This window comes from Phacochoerus africanus, chromosome 3 (assembly GCF_016906955.1).
Source record: "Phacochoerus africanus isolate WHEZ1 chromosome 3, ROS_Pafr_v1, whole genome shotgun sequence".
NCBI lineage: Eukaryota > Metazoa > Chordata > Mammalia > Artiodactyla > Suidae > Phacochoerus > Phacochoerus africanus.
The window spans coordinates 178094475-178107803 of NC_062546.1; the positions used below are offsets into that span (position 1 = coordinate 178094475).

Genomic DNA, 13329 nt, shown 5'->3' on the forward strand with positions numbered 1-13329 from the left:
GTAGGAGTAATAGAATTGGACCAGGGCATGCTGTTTATCTTGTTTGCCTCTCCTTATGAACAGAGATGCACATTTGTAGTTGTCTGGCTAAAACAATGGATTTCAGTCTTTAAACAAACAAAAAAGGGCTGCTGCTCCAACTGGTGACTCAGGAATCCTGTACGCTAACTCAGGGTTCTCAGGTTTTACCAAGCATCAGAATCACCTACAGGGCTTGTTAAAACACATATTGCTGAGCTTCCCCTTTTGGGTTTCTGATCCAGTATGTCTGGGGTTGAATCTGAGAATCTGCGTTTCTGACAGTTTTCCAGGCACTGATGCTGCTGGTCCAGGGATTATACCTTGAAAACCACTTCCCAACCCCAACCTTGCAGAAAAACCCAGGAAATAGGTTGCCTTTTGCTTAGTTTCTTCGCCTCTTTTGACACACTGTGGAATTTCTTCGCATCTCTCTATCAGATGTCTTTTCGGTGACTTGCTGAGTCTCTTTTCCTGGAATATTTCCTGAATTTTACTCTGGATGAGGGAGTCTTTTCAGAAGCAAACTGTAACCTTGCCTTTGACCTGGGCCTGACCCTTCATCTCTCATCCTTGCAGTTCAAGAGCCGCAAAGAAGACAGAGAGAGAAAAGGCTCCATCCCGTTCCACCACACGGGGAAGAGGCGGCCTCGAAGAATGGGGGTGCCATTCCTGCTGCACGAGGACCACCTGGATGTGTCGCCCACCCGCAGCACTTTCTCCTTCGGAAGTTTCTCTGGGCTTGGAGAAGACAGGCGAGGCCTTGAAAAAGGAGGCTGGCAAACCACCATTTTAGGTGATCACAAGGACCTGCCAAAGTAGGGCAGAGCTTCCGTGACCTGCTTAGAAATCTGGATCTAGGGCTCCCAGGGAAATCTGGATCTTTCTTGAACAGTTTGGTCAAGAAATTTGGGCCCAAATGTAGGCTCCCCAGTACCAAAGTAATGCTGCATCCTCATAGCCAACGTAATGCATGTAGTTGAATTGTGCAAGAATCCTGAATAATTACACAGGTCATAGCCCTATTTCTTAGCTCATTCTAGATGTGGCAACATGGCCTTAGAGACTTCTGTGCATTAACTTTCATTGTGAGTCCAAAGGCAGATTTTTCTTTTATTCAGATATTAAAAAAGATAGATGTAAAAAGATGTAAATATGAAAGATGTCATGTTAAGAAGCCCAGCTTAAAATCAAGTACTGACAGCTCGCTGGGGCCTAACAGATGGTTTCTGACATTTGGCTTAGATTGGGGCTAACCTTATCACAGGCAGCTTCATCAATCATCTTGACCTTGAATATTTCCAAGGCAAGTTCAAGTCCTGCCAGTTGCCTTTGCCTCATGCGCTTCCTAGCATCCCTGCACTCTCACTGCTGTCTTTTGGACAGACAGAATCTCCACAGAGAATCTTCCAGATTTTCAAATCCCTCTGTGGTGCTCTCGTCCAATTCAGGGAAATTTACCCGGCGGGGCAGTTCAGACGCAGCCACTGAGATGGAAAGCCTGGGCGCCAGGCACTCCCACTCGCATCACACGCTGGTGAGTGACCTGCCAGACCACTCCAACAGCCACGGGGACAACACCGTCAAGGAAGGTGGGTCGGAGGCGGCCCCTGCAGGCGGGACTTCAGGTTCCTTTTCCTGTTTCCTGTTTTTACTCCATGTTCCATTTTCATTGTAATTTGGCTCCATGTGCTTTTTGAAAACTTGCATTTTCTGTGTTACAGTGCTTGCTAATTTACTTGTGAACCATTCTTTAAAAAATTTCCATACTAGCAAGAGCTGGTGGATAGCACTATGACCTCCATGCCTCTCAGAAGGAAAGCAAGGGCAAGCCATTCAGGTTTGCTTTCAGAAGGGCACAGACCTGCAGGGCAGGAAGAGACTTAGAGGAATTCTAAGATGTCCTTCTGAAGGGCTTGTCCACCTTCAGCGAGAGGATAGTCACTGCCTTCCAAGGCTACTGATTCCCTTATCTGACAGCTGCTCTTTTGTGCTTTATAAGGGGCAAACTTGCATCTCTGGGTAGAATCCAAGATGGATTCTTATTCTGTCTGTTAAGAGTGTAATTTTAGTTCCTGTTTTCGCTGGACTATATTTCAAGTATTGGATCATATCGATTAGTTACCACCACAAATATATCTTCCATTTTACTCTTCTGCCAAGGAGAAAAAGAATCTAGTTTGCTGTTGCCTAAATATACTAGATAAACCAAGTATTTTAACAGCTACAAACTTATGGGGAAATACTTCAGCCAATCTACTTCAACTATATCAATAGAGTCTCATCTAACAGTAGGTAAAATGAACCTGTTAGACCAAAAAACAAACAAACAAAACAAAACAAAACAAAACAAGATTAGTCTGGGATCTTCAGGAAACCAGTTAAGAATTCACATTTTCCGTAGTCTTTAATGTTAATCAGATGTTAGATGACTTAACACCTGAAGCAGTGTCTTGGGAGTTGAGAATGGCTTTGAGACTATAAGTCAAACATCTACTAAAAGTACAGCTCTGATTGTGATCATGATTTAAAAATAGTATTAACTGTCTATCATGATATTGTAGGCTAATACAGGGGAAACTAAGATACTGCTTTCCTCTTTCTAGTGCGATCCCAGATCTCCACCATCACAGTTGCAACCTTTAATACTACGTTGGCGTCATTCAATGTAGGCTATGCAGACTTTTTCAGTGAGCATATGAGGAAGCTCTGCAACCAGGTGCCCATCCCCGAGATGCCACACGAACCTCTGGCCTGCGCAAACCTTCCGCGAAGCCTCACAGACTCTTGCATAAACTACAGCTACTTAGAAGATACAGAGCATATTGATGGGACTAATAACTTTGTCCACAAGAATGGCATGCTTGATCTTTCCGTAAGGAGCAAGAGTTTTTCTTACTGAAGCTTGAAAGATAATGAATCTTCAGTCCAGTGTTTACAATGTTGGGTAAAAGGGGAATGTGACTTCTTAGAAAGGTCGAGCCGTTAAGTGAAAAAGCGACCCATGTAAAAAAAAATTCAAAAAATGTCAACCATCTTAGATGTACCTTTTCTTTTTTTTTGAGTATTACATTAGATTTGATCTGATCTCAGAATATTTTTATAATCTAAAATCATTAGTGAATTCCCAATGCACATAGTAAATTTATATAAGGATGTACATTAGCTAAGTCCCTTTTTTCTAAAATGGAAATAAAAAATTCTCAATTTGTTTTCTTTTGTGATATAAGTAACATGACTATAAACTATCTGTGTAGCAGAGGAAAATGAATAGAAGTTCATTAAAACATTTAAACTTGCATCCTCAAGAATGCCTGTCTTAATTATGGTTATTAGCAAATGTTATATTTTACAATTTATAATTGTGTGTGGTATTTAATGTGTGTTATGTTTCACACAGTTTTTAAACTTTGTATTAAGAAACCTGGCTTAGTAAATAATTTCAAGTATTAAAATCAATAAAAGGACAGGATTTAAACATGCAAATATTTTGCATTTACAATTGAGTGTAAATAATGATGCAAATACGAATGTGCAAATGTGCCTCTATTTGTTTTAGGAAGCCATTGCTCTTTATCCATTAGTGGTGAAAAGTGAAAGGCAGAGGATTAAATTACTTTGATTTTAAAAATCAGTTGAACAAGTTTCCACTGGGGCAATTAATTACTCTCTCATTAATTCCTTATGCTTTGTTAGCCTCATAAATTGCCTATATCATGGCACATGTTAGAGTCCTTAAGTGAGATAACACACTTATATACCTTTTTAATTCTCTGGGTGATCTGTACTCTGTATTAAGCACATACACAAAGTCCCAGTGCAACTTAATAAGAACATCTGAACATTATCTGAATTATTTATGCTTAAGTGTGTAGAACAGCCTGAAGGAAGTGCAGTCAACAGAGTAACCAAATCTGTTTAGGAAGAGGTAATTTAAGTAAATGAATCACCCCCTGTTTATTTTTTGTCTACCCCTAGGTGGTTCTGAAGGCTGTTTATCTTGTCCTTAACCATGACATCAGTTCTCGTATCTGTGATGTGGCGCTAAACATTGTGGAATGCTTGCTTCAGCTTGGTGTGGTGCCCTGTGTAGAAAAGAACAGAAAGAAGAGTGAAAACAAGGAAAATGGAACTGCGGAAAAAAGACCGAGTGAGGGAACTTTCCAGTTCAAAGGAGTCTCTGGAAGTTCCACCTGTGGATTTGGGGGCCCTTCAGTTAGTGGAGCTGGAGATGGTGGAGGAGAAGAAGGAGGAGGTGCTGACGGAGGAGGTGGAGGAGGTGATGGAGGAGGAGGTGGAGGAGGTGGAGGTGGCCCCTATGAGAAGAAGGATAAGAACCAAGAGAAGGTATGACTGAACCACCTTTTGCATCCTCATGAAACCTTGCTCCTGATTTCTTTCCAATTCTAGCTTGCCAGCAATTTGTTGACTCAGAGTTGCAACCAGTCACTAAAGAAAGTGGTGAGTCTAGAAATCTCTTCATTAGATTCTTAGCAGGTATTAGTAAAGATAGTTAGTTGAAACTGTATCCTAAATTCAAAAGCCATTGCCATCCAAGCAGTATTAGAACTAATTCCCTGGTCCCGTTAATTCTCCAGGAGAATATCTCAGATACACTACATTGCTGTAATTTTCAGTCTGCCACCAAGGATAGTCTTTCTCAAGACTTACAGCGTCTGACCTCATTGAGCAGTGTTTTAGTCTTCTCAGGCTATCATAACAAAAATACCACAGATTGGGTGGCTTAAACTACAGAAATTTATTCTTCACAGTTCTGGAGGCTAAGAAGTCCAAGATCCAGCAAGGTAGATTTCATTCTGAGGCCTCTTCTCTTGGCTTGTAGGTGATTGTCATTTTGCTGTGTCTTCCCACGACCTCCGTTTTCTATGTGTGCAGGGAAGGAGAGAGCAAGCTCAACAGTGTCTCTTCTTATAAGGAGACTAATTCTGTTGTACCAGGGTTCTACTCTCATGACCTCATCTAACCCTAATCACTCCCCAAAGGCCACACTTCCATATACCATCACCTGAGAGGTTGGTGCTTTAACATATGAATTTGAGTGAGACACAAACATTTAATCCATAATAAGCAGTATAATTTTTCTGCAAAAAAATTCATTTCTTTCTTTTGATATAGAGAACACATTTTTAGGCATCCTACTTTAATCACAGTTAAGGAGAAAGGGGGAAAAATTGTTTACTTGTTGATGCTGGTTTAGAAGACTAACCTCGGTCCTCTTATGTCTCTGTGTCACATCCAGGTGGTTTTGGATTTCTTTTATACTTTATATATTTCTTTATTTATTTTTTGGCCATACTGCAGCTTGTGGAAGTTCCCAGGATAGCCAGGGATTGAACCTGAGCCACAGCAATGCCAATGCCAGATCTTTAAACCACTGAGCCACCAGGAAACTCCATCTTTAGCTTTCTTATTACTGATTTTTCTTTTTCTTTTTTAGAAGTACATCCACAGCATACGGAAGGTCTTGGGCTAGGGATCAAATCAGAGCTGCAGTTGCCAGCCTACGCCACAGCCACAGCAGTGCCAGACCTGAGCTGCATCTGCAACGACACTGCAGTTCGTGGCAATGCCATCCTTAACCCACTGATAAAGGCCAGGGATCGAACTCGCATCCTCATGGATTCTAGTCAGGTTCTTAATCCACTGAGCCACAGTGGGAACGTCCTATTACTGATTGTTTTTGAATTTAATTCCCTTTGACTTGACAAAACCTGATTTATGATCTCAGTACTTAACATCAAGAATTGGTTTTCTTTTTAATTTGAATTTTAAATAAGAATTACCACAGCTTAAATTCATGTAATTTATGCTGATTTCAATTTGGGGTTTTAGTTGGAAAATGCTGTTAGGAAATTGAAATCAACAAGAGATTTGAATCTCTAACAGATGACAGTCTACACTTTAGGTCAAGTGTTGACAAGTATAAAGTTTCGCTGAGCAGAGTTCTCCCACCTACGTATTTTCTAAAATATAAATTTTTATTTTCTTACAGGGTATCGGGTTTTTATATCTGATAAGAGTTACAGTGCTCCTTTTCCTTTTATATTTTTTCCATCTCTTTTCAGTCCTCCTTGATGCTTGCTTAATGTGCACTTATCTAGGTTTCTTCCTCTCATTGTCTACTCTATTTTTCCAAATATTCATGAGCTCTCATCCAGTTATTCCTCCCCACATATTCTTGAGTTCCTGAACCTGACCTTTTTTTCTTTAGGATTCCTTCTCCTGCTTTAAACATACATATGTTCTCCAATTTTAATAGCATCTTCTGGTACTTTTACTTTCCCAAATATCATTGAGGACAATCCAAGGCTTCGCAGACTTCCTCGTAGATGAAAATTATCTAAATAATGATACAGATCACAAGGGATCTATTTAGGATCTCGGATCCTAAAATCTAAGGAGTTATTCAGTCAGCAGTTAAGTAGGAATGAGCAAACAATTACAGGTTATCAGGACCAAATTTATAAACACAGCAAATAGTGAGCTTCTTAATTTTTGAGTTATTACCTGTCAATCTAGGCTGGCCACTCAAAGAGATAATAGATAGTGCTATGTCATTATGTCATAATATTCAAGGGAAAATAGAAAGAAAAAGAAAAAAGAAAAAGAAATTTTGGTAAGCTCTTATCAGTAAAGCTTAGAAAGTCCCTAAATCGATGAGGGCTTTCGTATGTTTATTGAGGATGCCTGAAGTTTATTAGTAGTATTTTGTTTCTATTTTGTGTTTGTTTTTAGTTCTAAAATTTCACCCAAGTAGTATTTTCATCTAATTTCTTATTAGTGAACATCAAATCTCTTGCCTATTTAAAAAATCTCTTATGCTAGAAACTTGATAATTATCCTTTAGACCAAAGCTATCACTTTTGATTAGGATAGGATTTTTAAAAGTCAGATTATGTGTTCTCCAAAAAAGCTATGAAGATATTAATGTTTTATAGTTGTATAACATAATATTCTTTGTAATTCATAGAATTTATAAAATCATACCTGATTTATAAATTCAATGGCATTATGCTTGTGATGCATACAGATCTCTCCTGCCTCCAACCCATCTGTTTTTTTTTCCGTGGAATCAGAAGGTTTATCTAATTTTAAAACATAGTAATACCAGAAGCATGGGGGAATTGATTAATTCAGAAAGGAAGATCTAATTTCTATTTCTATATTTGCCGGTAGTTGGTACTGAGAGCTTGAAATGTTATTTAATATCTGTCCTGGTTTCTGCCTATAGCTTGATATATATTTCTATATGTCTCCTATGAGAGGAGCCTAAATCCCAAGGACATCTGAAGGGCCAAAGAAATACCAATAGATATTTAGAAAAAGTTTTTGGAGCTAGGAATTTTTTTTTAAAGGGAAAACATAATGGTTTAAAAATGTGGAGTTCCTGTCTTGGCTTAGTGGAAATGAATCTGATTAGCATCCATGAGGACACAGATTCGATCCCTGGCCTGCTCAGTAGGTTAAGGATCTGGCATTGCTGTGAGCTGTGGTGTGGTTTGCAGAGATGGCTCAGATCTGGTGTTGCTGTGGCTGTGACATAGGCCAGCAGCTGCAGCTCCGATTCAACCCCTAGCCTGGCAACCTCCATTTGCCATGGGCGTGGTCCTAAAAAGACAAGAAAGAAAGAACTAAATCAGTCTTCCAAATCAGCTCTCACCCAAGGTGACCTTGCCTGAGGCACAATTGCCTCTGGCTGTGTTGGCTGTGCACCTTATAAGGGCTCCTGGCTCTGGAGGCCAGTCAGGACTGAAATCCAGTCCGGGCTCTGCGCACCAAGCTGTTCACCCAAGGACTGCAGCTAAGAGCGTTCATCTTTTCCTAGTTCATCCCCCCAAAGGAGTGCCTTTTCTAATTGCGCAAAGAGTAGCAGTGCCCTACACCTAGAAATAATAACGAACATTGGTTTTGCTATTATTATGAGCCTTACATGTTTTGCCTCACAAACTCTGTGAAATAGAGAGTTTTTATGATTCCCATTTGGTAGGGCACAGAGTGGTTAGGTAGCTTGCCCAAGATTATGAAGCCAAGATTTGAATTTAAACTAAAACACTTTTCAGTTGGTACGTACATGTATTAATACGTATGTATGTATGTGCATGCATGTTTGTATGTGTATGTATGTGTGTATATACATATGTGTATGTTTATGTGTATTTATGTGTTCCTGTGCACATATATGTGTGTATGCGTGAGTCTTCTGTTTGCAACCACCTGAGCTGTAGAATTTCCAAGAAATAAATTCAAAGAGATATGTAGGCAGGAGCTTTCCTGGGGTGTCTGCTCAGGATCAACATCTTTAAGGTGTGAAAGAAGCAGGATGGGGCAGAAGGAGAAGGTGAACAATGTAGTTGTAACAGATACTGCAGCCCACCACCCAGGGAGCTCCGGAACTGGGATGGCCCTTCAAAGTAATCCCAGGTCAAGTAGGGAAGCCCACCTTTATACCACCCCCCATCCTTTTTATGCCCCTGACCAGCCATTGGAGGAAACAGCTGCCAGGAAGTGAGCATAACCTGGTCAAGGCAGGTCTCTTTATCTAAGGGCATTGCCTGGAGAGGAACTCAATGAGAGCTATCAGCCATCAATACTTCGAGCAGTTCAGAGAATGAATGTTCAGTGAGTCCAGCACTACACCCACTTTTAGCCTTTGGTTAGAAAAAGAAGACTGCTTACATAACATTAGGGGAGCAGAGAGTCTGCCTCATCACCTAATGAGCAGCACAGGAGGTCTAGATAACCCCATCCCTTTCACACCCTACCCACATCTGAGTACTCTTTCCATGTGGGTGGCCCCAAAGTTTATGTAACAGCCTGACCATATGACAATGGAAAAACTCCTCATGATTTCCAGAGCAATTCTTATTCATGATTTCATTTGTTTGGCACAGTAAACCAATAAAGTAGGAAGGGAAGCTATTAGGCTTCTCCATCTCAGATGAGAAAACTGAAGCACAGAGGGATAGTTAATTCATCTCAAGTCTTATGCAATTAAGGGAACAGGCGCTGGATTCTCCAGGCCACAGTGTCTGTGCTGACAGCAGAAAGTCAATAGAAGGACTGAGGAAGGTTGAAGCTTCCCGAAGGTAATTGAAATCTCACACTGGGATCTCTATCATTCCTTAGCAACAGCTTCCTATGCTTCTTTTGAAAATAATTCAAGGAAGTTCATTTTTCTGGAAACTCTTATTTACCGCTAAAAACAAGAATTAAATGAGACAAAAGAGAGCATGGTGATAGTTCTCACAATTCTTCTCAGGAGGGCTGCATATTTAGTCTCAAAGGAAGAACCAGGCTGAATATTTACACACTTTTTAAGCACTCTCACTCACTTTGCTTGTGCATAAGTTTTATGACAGCTAAAGTGCAAAATTAGAAAAATCCTCTGAAGGGAGTTCTCCTGTGGCACAGTGGGTTAAGGATCTGGTGTTGTCACTGCAGTGGCTTGTGTTGCTGCTGAGGCTTGGGTTCGATTCTTGGCACGGGAACTTCTGCATGCCACAGACATGGCCAAAAACAAACAAACAAACAAACATAAACAGAAGACGAAAAATCCTCTGAAAATGTCAGAAATTGCCACATGATTTTAAAGTTTCAGCCTTTGATCAGCCTCAGAAATTTAGTAGTAATCCTTGCCTGGTGATATTATCAGAAGCCTGCTGATGAGGGTACTTTCTGAAAAAAGGTAGACCACTCAGTCTCTCTCTAGGCAGTTATTGTGATAGTCTGTTGAGGATATGAGAGCGTGTCTTCTAATTAAGAGGGCTGCATTCATATTCTGTAGCACTAGAGGGTGTTCAAAATGCATAAACATGTTTCTTTCTTGTAAATCACGTTCTAAATTTTTTAAAAGTTAGCTTGCTTGTTTGAGCCCTTGACAATTCCATTTCCCAAATTGCAGGGGCTCACTGTAAGACCTATAAACTTCGCTGAAAAATAAAATAGGATCTTAGTAGCAAAAGAACCTTGGCGACTAAACAGAATCTGCTTTCTTTTCTCATTCGTGGGTACTAGGATGAAAATACACCTGTAAGCAACCATAGGCTTGCTCTAACCATGCTCATCAAAATAGTAAAGTCTCTGGGATGTGCCTATGGTTGTGGGGAAGGACACCGAGGGCTCTCTGGAGATCGTCTGAGACACCAGGTATTCCGGGAGAATGTAAGAGAATTAAAGTAGATTCCATTTCCTCTTCCTCTTCCCTCCCTCCAAATTAGGAATGAGTCCTTTGGCAATGAGGGTCAGTGTTCTCTGAAAAATATTGTATTTTGTGGGGGTAATTAATGCCACCTTAAGGTGGGAGAATTCCCACAAGCTATCTCAAGACATATAAAACCCAGGCTTAGGAAAACTTAATTGGGAAAACACTTCTGCCTTCTGCCTAGAGCAGGCCAACTCCCAGTTGGTATGAGGGTGGAAAATTGGAATTTGTGAATTATGGTTTGAAAAACATTGCAAAGATGAATACATTGAGCAAGTTTTCGATGGTCTATGACAAATGAGTTTTTAATCATCTGCCTGGGTACTATAGAAGCATATTTTATATTAGAAAACTGGACCAAAGTTTAGGACTTAGTTTATTGTTCTTAGAAATGGAAAATGGCCCTTATTGGGACAAAACAGGACTGCAAAAGTAGCCAGACTTTTTCTGGCTGCTTTGTTTGAGAATGAACCCTGCTACTTAATATCTGAGACCATGTCCCTTTGAACTGTGTGAAACTTGAAACTCTGCATTTAGGCTTGCAAAGCATAATTCTGTAATGGAACATGGAAACATAATTCCAGCTCATTTTCATTAGCCTCTGCTGATGGTACCTTTCCCTTCAGACTTGAGCAATAACCCACCTCCATAAGTCTGAGCTGGAACAGTTGCATACTTTTGAGTTGAAATCATAAGAAACTCATCTCTTAAAAATAAGAGTTTGATGCAAATTTGAGTCCAGGAAACCCTTTGCCATATCTTAGCAGAGTTTTAAGACCATGCCAAATCTAATGCCAGCCTGATTTTCCTTGGTATTAGGTATTGTCATGAAATGTTTACACAGTATTAGCATGCTGAGTTTCTTATCATCTACTTATCTATCCATCCATATATCATTCTTTAATTTACATTCTATTATATTGTATTATATAAGTTTATTATATGTATACGGGGAGGGGAGGGGAAATTATTCATAGTAATTGACTTTTAAATTCTGAAACTTGCAAACTTTGACCAAGATCTAGATTTTGAGGCCAAAAATTTTTAAAAATCAAAATAATAATAAGGCAGGAGAAAGCTGACATTGCCATCATCTTTGCACATGTCTGTGTATTTTTTGATCTTTAATTTTTAACTATCGCAGTATGAGGGATTGCCTTCAAGTCTAAAACCATACACTTCTCATGCAGGAAACTAACTCCATGAAATGAAATATCAACATAGAAAAGGAAGTGTCATGCTTTAGTTAGAGGTATAAGGCTGGCTCTGACATCAGAACCTATCTTTCTAGACTATCTCTGGCTCTGACATCAGAACCTATCTTTCTAGACTAGAGAAAGTAGGGCTAGTTGGATCAGAAGGCTGTTGTTGAGAGGCTGTTGTTACTGCTTAGTTCTCCATGTTTTCTTCTCTCAAAAATACCAAACATTTCCTATTGGGATATCTGGTTTTCTGCCTGCTTTCTCAACTTTGTTGATTTACATGGCAACACCTCCATTCCCTAGGAGCCCAATTGAATACTCATTTTAGAGATCATATTTACTTATCCATTGCTGAATACATTGTCAGGAGAGAAAAATTTAGGACCATGAAGGAAAATATTTAAAAACTATTAAATATTTTTTGTCACTTTGCCTTATAGCAGAAACTGGCATAACACTGTAAAACAACTATAATTTTAAAAAAAGAGAGAATTTGAAAAATTTTTCATGAGACTGTCTAATTCAAGAAGCTAAAGTTATCCAGATTTCTCCAGCATTGGATTTTTAGAAGTTACTTAACTTTTAGGATATAAAGAGTATTTCTTATCTCTACCAGATCTATACCTCTATTTTTTTTAAGAAACAGATAATCCTTGTAATGATATTCACCAAAATGCCTAGCTATCTCAGCATGTGTTTCTTAGAAGAATCTAATAATTGGGTGTCATTCCCAAATTGTTGAAAGGGAGTTCACTCTTTATATCTCTTGGAGAAGTTTAGGTATTCATTAAGAATCAAAATGCTTATGCTTTGATATTCCGATTCTTGTTCAAACTTCCCACTGAACTCACTCAGATATTCTAATAGCCTCTAAAGAGTAGATTTGGAACGATGCCTTTTGGGGGTATATTTTACAGAGAAAAAGAAGCACTTTAAAACTTCATTTTATAGTAAGCACCATTTATTTTATAAGGAGAAAAAAAGAAAAAACCTGCTTGAGATCTGGTAACTAGTAACCTCTCTGGAATAAAAAGACCTAGTTTCCCAATCTTCTAGGACTTAGTAAAGGAAAAAATTAAAAAAAAAAAAATCAATCTACCTGACTTTGTGATACAGATGGTGAGACAATAACAAGGTCACACCAAGAAGCTCACTGCTAATTACAAGTTTCAGCTTTTTATAATCTTTCTTTTTCCTCTCAAGATTTCCAAGAATTTCTCTGGGCCTTGGTTTGTCAAAATTGTTATGTAACTTAAATTTTCTTCTGGGTCACTATTAAGAGCCCACCAGTAAGGTCCTAATTCTCAGAGGTGACCTTCCCTGATCTAACTTCCTTGCTTATGCCTGGTTGTCCAAATTTCTCCACCTTCCATAAGGTTGATCCAGCCCTGACTCCTGTCTTGATCTTTAACTTTTTACCCTCATCCCAGGTCCTCTCTTATTTTCCCATTTCATTCCATTGTTACAGACTTTCATTTTTATGCAGACCTTGTCTTTCACAAGATTTCAACTACTCTCTGTTATCAGTCATCTTAAATCCTTTCTGGAAGTGGGTAGTATCTAAATATATGTTCTCCAATGATTGTAATCGAAACTATTCCTGAGACTACTGCATCATAGGAGAAATAACCACTATGAGGAGGCAAGATCCTTGTTTCTCATTTTGGCCCTGCTGTGAAACTTGATGTATCAGCTTGGGCCAAGTCCTTAACTTCTTTGAACCTCAGTTTCCTCCCTTGTAATATAGGAATACTCTTCAAATCACAGAGAATATTTGAAAGTCAAATGTAGTTATGCACTTATAAACAAGAAATGTGTTTTTAAACAGCAAAGCACTGTACAAATTGATTTTTCTCTCAATAGTAGGAGAAGGTTAGGGGGCCCCCT

General features: G+C 39.2%; 1 protein-coding gene across 3 annotated transcripts in view; it reads left to right on the forward strand.

Moving 5' to 3' along the window:
- Positions 1–13329, forward strand: part of UNC80 (unc-80 homolog, NALCN channel complex subunit) — a 223869-nt gene that overhangs the window by 45988 nt on the left and 164552 nt on the right. For 2 of the 3 annotated variants that reach the window (XM_047773388.1, XM_047773387.1), the window contains exons 10-14: positions 598–814; positions 1470–1610; positions 2625–2893; positions 3997–4365; positions 10054–10200. In XM_047773388.1, coding sequence (XP_047629344.1) covers positions 598–814; positions 1470–1610; positions 2625–2893; positions 3997–4365; positions 10054–10200 — 1143 coding nt within the window. The remainder of the gene's footprint in view (positions 1–597; positions 815–1469; positions 1611–2624; positions 2894–3996; positions 4366–10053; positions 10201–13329) is intronic. The other variant, XM_047773389.1, reaches the window with a different exon arrangement.